At 37.0% G+C, this 13,537-nt stretch overlaps 1 protein-coding gene across 4 annotated transcripts in view; it reads left to right on the forward strand.

The window, feature by feature from the left end:
* The window catches only part of CASK (calcium/calmodulin dependent serine protein kinase), a 189,382-nt gene that overhangs the window by 127,056 nt on the left and 48,789 nt on the right, over positions 1-13,537 (forward strand). For all 4 annotated transcript variants that reach the window (XM_083883313.1, XM_083883315.1, XM_083883316.1 and 1 more), the window contains exon 11: positions 8,889-9,010. In XM_083883313.1, the coding sequence (XP_083739439.1) occupies positions 8,889-9,010 (122 nt within the window). The remainder of the gene's footprint in view (positions 1-8,888; positions 9,011-13,537) is intronic.

Here is a 13,537-nt window from a genome sequence, read left to right on the forward strand (position 1 = left end):
TGGGGTAACCTCAGAGCAAGAAAAAAGCCTGAGTGGTCAAATGTGCTGCACCTGTGCTAAGCAGTGGCCCTGCTGCAGCACTTCCTGCACTGGGGGTGTGCTGAGCTCTGTGGTCACTCTGGAAGCAGATCAGTGCAGCAGCAGAGTTTTGCACTGCACACAAAGCAGCCACACCAAGACTCCTTCAATGCTTCTGCCTCGTTTTTCCAGCTGCAAGGCACAGATTCCAAACAGCATTTTCACAAATGCTTTTTGGTATTTGGTCTTAGGGTTGATTTGTGCAAATTGAAATTTTTATCCTGTTCTATTTTGTCAGACTTTGCATTGTCGTGTCAAACGAGAAGTTCTTAACAGCATGAGATCTTGATTTTCAAGTTTGATAATAAAAATGGGAATAAAGCTAAATCTCTTAGTCTTTCTAGACTAAAGTCAAGAAGTTTCAGAGTAAAGTCAAACAGCATAGATAGGGACAGGTTGTAAGCTTGCTGTTTCCAACGTACATGGAAGTAGCTGAACCCACAAGTTAAAATGGTTAGTTGTTTTATGGAATTTAGAATTCATTAAGTACTGTCAATACAAGCCCATATCTTAAAACCCATCAGTTTCATTAACATAAGTAAGAAAAAAACCCCACTTCTGTTATGCAAAAATGACCACTGATTCTGTAAATATTTTCAGAGGGTGTTGTATAACATTTTAAAATATGAATGCTTGGGGGGGAAAAACTACATTCACCTTATAATTGTTATTAATTCCTTCATTAGTATTACAGGCACAGTTATCAGTTTTGAGATTGTGAGTTTGTGTGTTTCCAATATTCTGTTATTAACTTTATGATTTGTCAGCTCTTAATTCTTTGCTCTGATATGTTTAAATAAAAAAAGGCATAAAGGCACCATTAATTAGAAGCAATAATGAAGTGGTTGTATTTGTAAATGGTTCACATAACATTACTCACTAAAACTTTTGATTTCAATATAACATGGCTAAATTTTGCTTACTAAGTATATTAATATGGTGTTATGCATCATTTGCAGTATGTTGAATTATTTTATCACTTCTTCTTCTTATAATATTTTTACTAAAAGTAACTTCTTGTTCATGAATTTTTAAAAATAGTTTAACCAATCTTGGGAAAAGTCTAGTATTAATAGATCTCTAACACTGCATCCATGTGCTTCCTTCCCAATGCCAAGTGTTTGTTTTCCTCCCATCCCAGTCTGCCAGTGCCATTTGCTTCACACATAGAAAAACCCTATGAAAAACTGGGTGGGATCCTTGTCACTTCGTTGAAACTATTTTGTGGCTAAATTAGTCTGCTAGGTTGCAGCTTTATAAATCGCTTGTTCTGAAATCTTCATACTGTTTGTTGTTTGTCCAAACGCTGCCTTCCTTCTAGGACTTCTAGCAGCAGAAAGTAGGTATCCCTTTGTTTTCCTTTAAGGCATATCAGTCAGCTATGGTGTGTGTCTTTGCATGTTTAAAAAAATCCGCTTTCTTTTGCTTCTCTTTGCTCTTTTCAGTTTTAATACTGCCTGTTCAAATAAAATTATATGGTATTGAGTCATTCTGTCAACAGTATAATATATAATCAACAGTGTAATTAAGCAGAAGGATGATTTCCAGGGAATTCTGAAGATTCTAATTTAGAGGCAGTATTAAAATTACCTGAGTTTTGGGGTTTTTTTCCCAATATTTCATATTTGCAACACAACCGAACTAAAACTTAATTTTCATTGCATTAATAAAGAATACAATACTGTGGTTTTGCATTTTCATTTTGAAATTGTTTTCATGGGCTAATGTTTTTTTTTTTCTTCCTACCAAACATATACTGTGGTATTAGTCGAATATTATATTCTTGCTCTACGCTTGCATGAACTCTCTTGATCCTTCTGTGTTGATGTGATACCTGATCTATGCATATGCACTGTGGATATGCATACACCTGATCTCAGTAACTCTCCAATATGTGTCTCCTCAATGAAGGAGTGTTGTTGGCATGTAGGGAGGAGGTTCTGCTGCAAGGTAGCTGCACACTTTGTGAGAGACTGGGAGCACAAGCACCTCTAAAACCTTCAGACTAGGCAGAGGAGGTGTGAAATTTTTAAACCGTTTAATACGCACCACAACAATTTCAAAACAACCAATTCAGCATCTCCAAAAACAAGGTGCAAAAAGTGAGGGCTTCCTGCAGCATTTTAAGACTTGTAGGTTAACAGCTCGACTTCTGTCCTAGGTCACGATATGTCAGCAGGACATTTGTCCGTGTCTCCATTTCTGATCAGTCATGGATTTTATTGTTGTTGTTGTTTCGTTCATTCCTTTGATTTACAGGCTGTGGGGGAATTTTTTCCTTGTCCTCCTGTTTCTGCATCTCAGAATGCCTGTCCAGTAACACAAGAGTGAAAGTACAATGGATTTTTATGTAGAAGTTTTGTGATAGTATAGTTTTTAAACAGTTGTAGGGAAAAAAAAAACAACTCGCAGAGCCTGTGCCATGAATTTTTGGGGTTTTGTTTGTGCATAGAGACTTTTTTTCTGCAAACTGACTGTAAGAGTGTGCTGCCATCATGCTGGTCAGAAGGGGGTTTTTAAACATTTTTGCAATGAGGAAGAAAGGATCAAAGGAAAGGATAGTGAAGAGCATTGATCTATTAAAATATTTATTTGTTTAGTTGTATGTGAGTGCACTTATGTAGGCTGCAAGTGTGGTCTGAAAAACAACACCTCTGCATATTTCTTAACCAGCACTCTAGACTGGCTCTTGTCATATCTGTGGCTGGTTTTACAGTGAGAAGTAGCTGGAAAAAGGAGTTAACAAAGTGTTTGAAGGTGCCAGGTATGGAGACCAGGAGGAAGCTGGAGCTATGCCTCACTCAGTGCCCCTGTGTGTGCAGGATAAAAGGAAGTCTCTCTCCAAAATTAAGCATCAGTTTCTCACTGCCCTCTTTGTTGTCTCCCCCATCACTTTTATTTCCCCCCCCCAATCCTCTTTTGTTTTCCATACATAGTACTGTTCTCTACATTCCTTCTGCTGTTTCGGGACACTTAATCTCTTGTTTTCTTTTCTTTTTTTCTTTATTTTTCTTTTTTCCTTTGTTTAGTCTCTTTCTCCCTGTTTTTCTCTCCTGCACCTATTTCCTTTAGTTTCTTCTCTTTTACATCCCTTTTCCTTTCTTGTATTCCTTAGATTTTTCTTACCTTCTTTAATGTAGTTGTAAATCCCAATACCCTTCTATTGCACTAGCTGTCTTCATTCTGGATTTTTATTGTCATCTCCATAAACCTCCATCTTTCTAGTTCTCTTACTACACTCTTCCTGATGGTTTTATATTCATATAGTGTATATATATACATATATTTATATTATCATTGCCTTATTTGCTTCCCAGTAGCATTCACAGAACTGTGTGCATGTAGGAGCTGATTTGTAAATTTATAGGGTGTCTAAACTTCATTATTTGATTTCAGTCCAAGAAGGAAGAAGTCATGAAATGCTATATAGCTCAAATTTCAGCAGGACAGAGCCTTTACTTACCTTACATTTAAATTACACTGCTGTGTATATGTGAAGCACATATCTCCCACCTTATTTTAAACTATTATAGTCATATATATACACCTGCTTTGGCTGTCATCTGTTCCTGCAGAGTCAGTTGCTCTGGAATACAGTGAACAGCAAAGAGCAGCAAATTGCTGTGTGAGATTTGAGACATCTCAACTCTAGTGATTTTTGCAGATGTTGTTTCAAGTGATGAAGAGCAGCTGGTGCTCAGCTGGCTTTCTCTAAATCTGAGAAGTTACATCAGTTAAAGTGGTGAAAAGTCTGCACTTTATAATAGTGCTCATACTTGTTTTTTCGTGAGATTGTATCCTGTGACTTCATTTTGTGATTCTAATATTTGATCTCTCTAAAATTTAACAATTTTTTATGATTTTTTTGTCTTTCATTGCTGGATGTACTACCCTCAGGCCTCTTCACAAAGAAAGTAAAATGTGAATCCTGCCTTCTGACATGACTGTGCTTTAAGAGCCAGGATGGGTTTTTAATTTCATTTCCAGCAGCTGCCCATGAGAAGGCAGCCAAGAGATGTGGCTGAGAGAAATCAGCCTCTGCTTATTGTAGATTGGCTGGCATAAGGACTGAACTGTGATATACAGAGAAATTGCAAATGACAGTCACTGAAATACCACTGTAAAATCTTCAGGACACAGTTATTTACCTATTTACACAGTATAAAGAGTAGTTGAAAAGCCAGTCAAATAAAGGTAGTTTGTAAGAATGAACAGGATTAAAATGATTGGCCGGAGTCATGGACTTCATTTTATGTGGTTCTACAAATCTAAGAGATTTAGATTTTGCCAATATCTCTTTAATAAAAACGTGCTCTTTTTTAAATAGTTATAATAAGTTCTTCTGCAGAGTTATTTCCTGGCATAGTAATAGCGGGAGACTGGCAAAAAGGTCACAGGTTTATAGTTCTGTGTTTAAACAATATCAGGCTTCCCGAGTTCTGGGTTTTCATTACTCAGAAGCAGGTATGACTGACCCAAAACTTAAATGAGCGTTTGTAATCTTCAGTGTTAAAAAATAAATCAAAGAGTTCTTTTGCCCTCTGCCAGAATATGTTTGCAGTCAGGATGTAGTCTGTGTTTTGTAGCACAAAATATATCAGAGTCTCTTTACCTAAACACTTTTCAGCCATTGCAGCGCTCATGTCACATGAAAAGAGATTCCTAATTCTATTTAATGCCTGTTACATGACAGAAGGAACCAGTTATACCTGCCTGCTGTGCTGAGAAGCCTCAGAAAAGCAAACTTTTGGGATGTTTTGTACTGGGGAGACACAATTACTGCAGAATATGTAGGCAGTTCTTGGAATAGTATTTAAAATTCCCTTTTACTCGGTTCTAGGGAGAAGTAAGCAACTTCTCCCTACATTTAAAGTTCAGTTTCTCTGGTTAAACCACCTGTTGCACACTAGAATAGCTGGATGTTGTAGTAAAAACACTATTTTACCAAAGCTTTGCCTACTGCCAACCTGATGAATCAGTGTCTGTAATATCAGGTGCACTGTATGAGTACTCTAGAGACAGAATTCAACTGTAAAAGATAATTATTTCTGACTGGCCATGTCCAAAAATGAGGTATCAGAACCTGCACAGAATACCTGTGGCAACTTTTGACTATGCACTGTGTAAAGAGAAAATCCCAGGTTTCTGCCTCATAAAGCAAATACGTGTCTCTGATAAATAATAGATTTGCCTCAGTAGGCAGAAAACTGCTCAATTCATCTCTGTCTTCTCAGAAGTAATTTGGTGTCATCCTTGAGAAGTCATTGCAGTAACTACAAAAGCATTTTATGTACTAGTACTGACTGCAGGAGACTGTCATAAGCATTCTAATGTGGTTTTTCTTGTTTTTTATATATGACAGCCCATAGTTTTCAACTTCTCAGAGTTGGCAATCCCCAGGAAACTCTGAATAGCTGCAGCCATCCTTTCTTAGGTATTCTCGTGGGAATACAGGAAAGACAAGGTTGTATGGATGGCCCAGAGTGTCACTGCTCCTTTGGACACTGAGGTCATTTACTGTGCATTTACAGGAGGATCCACAGTCTTCTCACAGAACCATGTTTGGTGTGGATTTTGTTACTGTTTCTGCAGAGAAGAGTCTTCTATTTATATCACTGGAATTACAGCCTTTCCTGTGCAATTGAATCTGTTTTTATAGAAACATAAGGTGCAGGGTGAGATTCATCTCACCCCAAAGTCAAGGCTACTTGAAAATTCTGGGGCAGTGAGCAGCATTTTCTAACAAAATTTACTTTATGAAGTCTTAAAAAACAAATGAACACAGCCAGTCAAGTTAGTCAACTTCCTGATTTTTCCTGCCTTACTGATATTTATGCACCATTCTAAATTTCATGTTTCCAGAGTCTGTCTGTAACTGCTACAGACCATGAGAAGTCTGAGATTTTAGCTTGTATGACTGTAATAATTCACTTAAGTCTTTCCCTTATCATCTGTGCTGAGGCTAAAATGACTGCACCTGCAATGTTTAAAAGAGGTTAAATCCTATTTCAAGAGCATATAGGTTTTAATTATAAATATTGAGTGCCTTTACACTTTCCCTAAAGGTTAGACATTTAGCTTGAATATGAATCTTTTTAGAAACAGGTGTGCTGTAAAGGTTGGTTAATTTTATTTTATGTAGTGTCTCTTCTCTGAATTTAAAACTCTTCTGAAAGGAACTTCTGGACTTTTTTTAACACACGCCTGTAACAAAGAGTTTAGGTGTTCACAAAAATGTCTGTAAAATTGTTTTGTCACTTTTTTTAAGCAGTAGCATGCTCTCAGTATATTGCTGCTATGCCATTTTCTCATGCAGGTGCACATTATTTGTAAATGAGTGAGGGGCATGGCAGTAGGTGAAGCCTAAGATAATAGGTTAAAAAAAAAAGGAAGGTAAAAAACTGTCATTTGGGAGACAAAGTCACTGTCAAAAAGTCCCATCAAATTTCTTAAAGACATTTTTGTAAATTTTATTTTACAGCCTTCTAGTCAGTGTGACCAGTGGACAGGAGGAAAAAAAGACTGAATGATCAAACCCTAATTTATTTTTTTTAATTACCAAATATTCAAGAGGTTGCTGAGATGGAAATATTGAAAAAATCATTACTTTCATTTCCATTTCAAAGCCTGCAAAGTATTCCACAAAATAAAGTTTGCAAAGTAAATAATACTGTCAAATAAAAAATGTGGTCCAGAGCATTTGGTGTTTCACAATAACACAGCACTGCAGGCAACTTTGAACACACTTCTTACTGGTTCCAGATTTGCCTCAGGTTTTGGTGATTATTTGGGCAACACTGAGCAGTATTGGAGACTCTTAAGATCCCAGCTTCTCTTGAGTTTTCCTTAAATACTCCAAATACACAGAAATGGCTTTGAACTCAGAAAAAGAAGCTTTGCTTGAAAATAAAATATTTCAAACTCTGATTTTGAAAAGAGCAGAAATAAAAGAGAATTTTAACAAATTTTCTTCTGCCATCTGGATCCTGGAAAGTCAAGCACTTTCCTTCAGGCTTGGAGATCTCTAAGTCCATCAGCCTTTAACTGATGTGCTGAACATGTAAAGGAAACAGTGCAGTCCTTTGTGGGTCCCTGGGCAGGTTTTTTTCGTTGCCTTTGAGGCTTAGCTGTGATCTCTCCATCCTCTTACCAGCAGATCCCCAGTCCTTATATTTTCTCAGATGTCCTGCTGTGTCTCTGGCAGAGGGATGTGGATGGAGCAGCCTTGTTCATTATCAAAGAGGAGGCAAATTTTTCTCTTTTTCAGCGCGCCCGACCTCATGCACAGCAACTACTAAAAGTCAATTTGTTTTATTTGCTGACAGCCACAGATTTTTAAAAGAACGTAAATAATTACAACAAATATGTATAAGTAGTCAGACACACTTGATGGGGGAGAACTGAGAAGTTATATTGCTCCTGAGACACGAGTTGTGAATGGGGCGGATATTGTGGTTCTCGGACCCTGTTGTACAGAGAACTGTGAAGAGAATCCTAGGCTGAGGTTTGCACTGAATGTGATGCAAGAGTTTCTAGATTTGTAATTTATTTTTCCTTCCAAGGCATGAGGTTGCCAGCCTTGTACAGTAGTTTTCATGTATTTTGTTACGTTTATTCCAGTTTTTCAAGATTTTCAGAGAAATAAGTTAACGTCTTTCCATGTGTCGGTAAGAGTCAGTTGGGTATATTGTTTTTATTACAGTCTGAAAATGTAGTACAAAAGGCTTTGTGTTAAGTAGGGCTGGTAAGAATTGTTCATGCAATAGAAGGTAGAATTTCAAGGAATGCAGCAATTTTTTACATGTTATCTGTCTTGTCAAAAAGACACAGGCAAACATATAAGTAAACAGAATTAAGCATATTGATGAGAAATAGGTAAAATAAAGAATGTGTAGGAGTTGGTCTCCAGAATTAAGCATTTATTTATGAAAAAGCATTCATTAAACAAGTTGTTTCACACAGAACCACTATTAGGCTGGTTTACTGTGGATTTGTGTTGTGTTTCTTTGTCCTCTCCTGCTGAGAGTTCAGCTTTTCCTCGTGGATTTCCACCTTTCACAACACTTCCTATTTCTCATTTTTGTCTCCATGGCTCTCACTTCTCTCTCACCCCCATGCCGTATAAAAACCATTCCCATCATCCTATGACCCAAAACAGTGCCCTGGTGAAAAAGCAGCCAAGTGTAATAGCTGGGTAGGAGATAACCAGGCAAGCAGAACAAACAGGAAAAAAAAAAAAAAAAAAAGAAACCCACATTACAGCCTTTTTTGTCCCCCAGAGGATTTGGCATCAGGTGGTTTTCCTTCTTCCTTTCTTTATCCCGATGCTGATTTTAAAAATATTTGTGAAAGCATTGGTTCTTCCTGATTTTGCTGATGTTTCAGATTTGATTGCAAAATAATTCTTACTGATGTTTCAAAATTTTACAGTATATATTTGAAATTGTCCAGCAGTTTAAAAGGAGAAGTGAAGGTTGGGGATGGGAACAGTGAGGGCAGGTTAGTGTTCCAAGTCGCTCCACAAGACATCATTGGAATAAAGGCTAAAATAGAACAAAGCTGAGCTTAATAAAATCAGGTTTTAACCTCTCTCCCATTAAGCCATTTCTTAGGTATAATTACATGTGAGTAGTTTTGATATATGTAGAATTTATTCTGTAGGTTTTCCTGTTAAAAGTGCAGCTTTTTAAAGCTCCTGTTCCAGTTGTACCAGATGAATTGAAAGTTTCCTTTTCCAAAGTTCAGTTTACCATAAGCCTTTGCTTTATTGATTTTTTTTTTCTCTTTTTTTTTCCCCTGTTGCCCCGTAGGAGCAGTCTCACAGGTGCTGGACAGCCTGGAAGAAATTCATGCACTTACAGACTGCAGTGAAAAAGACTTAGATTTTCTTCACAGTGTTTTCCAGGATCAGCATCTTCACACGTTACTAGATGTAAGTTTTCTGTGACAAAAATCTGAATGTGTTCATGTATCTGTTGTTCATTGGATTTTTTTTTTTTATCCTGATCACATTACCTTTTTTTTTGTTTGATACTAAAATTAGTTTCTTTAGTTGTAGAATGTAAGAATCATCCAGCACTTTATGGAGAAATACATTTTTAGGACTGTAATATAGAGTATTTTAGAATATGTAAGTGATTAAGAGTTTGAGTTAATAGGTTTGCTTTAAAATAATTCATCAGAATAACTTTTCCTTCTTTTAATAAGGGCCAGATTTTATTTTTTATCTTAAACATGAATTGCAGCTTTATAACTGTACATATTCTATTATTATTAATATTAAATGTACTAATCTTAGGCCAGTTCTGGAGCTACTGCTACAAGTGTGAAATTTTTTGTGTGAAGCACCGAGGTCTGCTCATTTCTTTTTTACACTTGGTGTGTAATAGGCTCAGTCATCTAAAATCTGTGTTGCTCTGGGGTTCTGAAAAGCTGGTAGTCCATAAGGCAGCAGTGTCTTACTGGAGGGCCAAAACACTCACTGAATAACAATTTCCAAAGCACATCATGCTGTCAGTGACTTTGTATCTGCCCAGCACTGAGGTCTAAAATAAAAGTCAAGTACCAGAAAAAAATACTTTCCCTGATGTTTTTTCTCTGGGATATGTGAATACTTAATATTGAAGACAAAGGACTTGCTTTTCAGACAAAACCAGCTTTTTCTAGAGCACTCTACACCTTGTACTGAGAAAAAACTTTGGATAGAACCAAATACAGAGAGGCACCTTGTCCAGTGCTGTGACACAGCAGTGGCAGATCTGTAGAGCAAATCAGCTGGCACTGAGGGGCCAGTGCTGACAATTCTGTGTGCTCTGAGGGCTTTTACTTCATGCTGGTTGTACTGCAGTCCTGTGCACTGAATAACCACCAGTAGGTGAACAGCATCTTTTATTTTAATGTTGTTGGAGAGTAAATACACTCTGGTAACATTGGTACAGTGAAAGTAAAGAATGGTATGCGGGCCTAATGAGATTAATTTAAAAAATGCACTCCTGGATCAAACCAAAATGCTTGTGTGATCAGATGGATGGTGACCTTTTTAGTACAGTGTCTTAAACTTAACAGCTCAGTGAATTTCACTAACACGATGTGTGTGGTTTTAACAAGTGAAAGAGCCACAGGAGTAGGAGTCATTGCAGCTGTCTGATCTGCAGGTAGATGATTATGTTTGTAGAGACTTGAGAGAGTTTCTGCAAAACTGTTGAATGCTCTGGTTCCTCTGTGCAGCTTTGCAGGAGCACGAGCTGAATGTAAACAGTGCCACAGGGTCCTTTGGTGTCCAAACTCTTTAAAATGTAAAAGTGAATGATTTGTACACTTGTTACAGTTTGATCAGTCACTTGAATTCTGTGCATTCTTGAAATTTAAGGGATTCCAATCCCCACATCCAATCTGGAAGTGGCCCCACTCCTGGGTTCTGAGCTGGCAAAGCTGCTGGCAGAGCAGAGCTTCCCCATAGCACAGCTGCCCCTGGGACTGCAGGATCAGAGATAGGGAACTGGCTGCTAAGTGATGATGGCAGTGCTCTGGCACAACACTGCAGTTCTAATCTTTGTTCTCTGATAACTATTTATGCATTTTTCATCAACAGTCATTGGATTAAATTATATGAAGCACACAGGAGAAAAGGACTAGGAGCTCATGACTTTCCTAAATTGCATCTCCAACAACTCATCTTTGCAATTTGCATTAAAATATTAATTTTTTTTCCAATTTAAGTTCATCCAGCTTGTGTCCCAGATGCTTGAACTACTTTTTATATGGCATGCTGCAGTATAGAATGGCAATCAGTTAAGATGAACAAGAAATAAAAAATCTGGAGAGGAGTAGAATAACATGAGTGTAATAAGAACCAAAACACTTGTGTCACTCATGCAGAAAGGTTTTGGATATTTATTAACCATTATGATGTTATCATACAACTTCTGGGGCTTTGGTAAACCACATGGCCTTAATTTCAGTATTTTTTTCTGGGTGGCAGGTCTGCCAGACATTAACTCATGCTTCTGCAATGCTTTTGCTTTTTTTTCTGCTCCTGACAGTACCAGTCTGGTTCCTAGTATTTCATTCATGACCTCCTACTGCTGTGATGGCCTGTTGTAGCATTTCAAATATGGAAAACCAGCAGTGAATTTATACAGTTTTCACATTCTTAATCAGTCATTCTTATAAACAGAAAGGGATGTATTTAACCTTATAGAGATACCTTTGAGAACAAAATGCCATCAAAAAGCAATTTTGTCTTACTATGCTGCGTGGAAGGGAGATGATAGAATATTCCCAAAGATATTTTGATTAGAAAAATAAAAAATAAAATTCTGAAAGAGTGCAGTGTCCTGAAATGCATATTTTAAAGCCTGAAGCGAGTTACAGCAAGTTACATTATTTGAAAGGATAGTTTTTTCATGTCAGTAACTTGAGTGTGGGAGATTGGTTTCTGATTTTGTATCAGTACTATTCCAACTACTTACTCAGACTTCTGAAAAATCCACCAGTTGTACTTGGATGAAGTTCTGTCAGGGAAACTGTTTATTTCTCTCAGAGTATTTGGGGTTACTGAAGCCACCAGACCAAGTAACCTATAAACCATTATATCTCACTAAGTAGGAATCTTCTATTCTGTTACAAAGTCACTTTGCATTAAACTACTGTTCCTCTTCTGTGGCCATTTTCCACTGTTAAATTTGTTCTTATGTTCCTACTCTTTCTCAAGAGTTATCCTTATTTTTAGATTAAGCACATGATGGTAGATCATGCCTGCTGCTGAAATATCTTGTTTTGCCTCTGAAATAACTTTTTCTGAAGACCAAGAAAACAAGGACAATAATTTTGTTAAGGGTGCAAGTTACCCATGTGTTGGGTTTTTTTCAGATCACAAAATAGAAATCTTCTTTCTCAGTAATTCATTAACTCTGGTGTTATGAGGACAGGCACCTCTGAAGGCCACAGAAGTCATCATCCCATCAATTGTTTTTAATTGATTCTTTTGTTTAGATAACTGTGTTAAGATTCTCTTCCAATTTACTTGATGGCCAAAGGTGTTCAAACCAAGGGGGAAAAAGTGCCAACTACTTAGAAAGTAGTTCATATTCACTCTCAGCCAAATCCTGCAATACAGAAGCATATCCTGGTGTGGATTTATTGAGTAGTTTCATTGTGTGGTTTTTTCATCACTTTACAGAATCCTTTTATTTGTGTTGAGTGGGGTTTTTCCTGCAGTGCAGTTACGCAATTTGTTATTAAAAACTTAATTGTGTTTACTGCAGAGAGTAAAGAAATGGCCCTTCTAGAAATAACCATATAGAAATATAGGCTGCCTAAAAAAAATTATTGTTTAATGATTGATTTTTTTCTTTTTTTAATGTAAAAGAGTAACTTTGGACAGATTTTTCTTTTTTCTTGCTTCTGTTAAATGTGTGATGATCAAAATATTGGTGAATGCTGTAGGACATTTCTCTGTGTCACTTAGAAATGTCTGGGTTTATGACTATATAAAGCTTTATAGACTGTTTCATTCCAGTATCCAATTTAGATGATAAAGAATGCAGTACAGTATATAAATAACTTTATGGAAAAACAGAGTTAAATTGAAGTAGTGAAAGCAGCTTTTTATTACTATGGACAGATTTTTAGAAGCCTTATCAAATGCTTGAATTAAATTCTTTTTTATTGGCTTTCATGAAAGACATCCTGGGGGACACTGCTGTCCTGTGCCAACAGTACTGATAAAGAAATGTGAAGAGGTTACTAATTTTGGAGGTCATGACAAAAGATTTTACTTCAATGATTATTTATTTTGCAAAGTATACTGGGCTTCAAGGTTGTGCTTAGTGGGGAAGAGTTTTACACATTATGTTTCATGTCTATCAGTGCATCAAAAGGAATTCTGCTCAAATATGAACCCAGGAGCTGCTGTTTGGTGCAGCTGCCTGCACTGAAGGAGATAAGAGAAATCATTCTCCTGTTGAGTGGAGTGCTTTGGTCACCTCTGCAGGGCCCTGGCTGGGGTGATTCTGAATGCAGATGCCACTCGATTTACAAGTGAGATTTTCACCCAGCAGGAGAACAATATCAGCTTTTGTGTGTCTGGGGCCTCTCTGCTGCCTTTGTCTGCATCTGTCTGTCCCAAGGCAGAGATAATTCTTCTCTAGGCTGGTGTCTTTTGGCTGGTAATTTTAAAAGTTTGTTACATTATTTTCATAGATGGAATCCTTGAGGTAAGTGTTGTTATTTTTGTGATAGAAACATTACAAGCTTTCGGGAAAGTTTATTTTCCTTTTACTGGCTTAACACATTACACATGTATGGTTTTAACTAAAAGAAGTTAAATAAATTTTGCACTGGCCATTTGTATCATATCCATGTGTGCAGCCACTTAAGTCTTTTTCGAGTTTAATTTATATTCACGGTGGATATATTTAAGGCACACTGATTTCTCAAGAGAATCTCACTTCTGTGT

The sequence above is a fragment of the Zosterops lateralis genome (assembly GCF_965231275.1).
Source record: "Zosterops lateralis genome assembly, chromosome: 2".
NCBI classification, from domain to species: Eukaryota; Metazoa; Chordata; class Aves; order Passeriformes; family Zosteropidae; genus Zosterops; species Zosterops lateralis.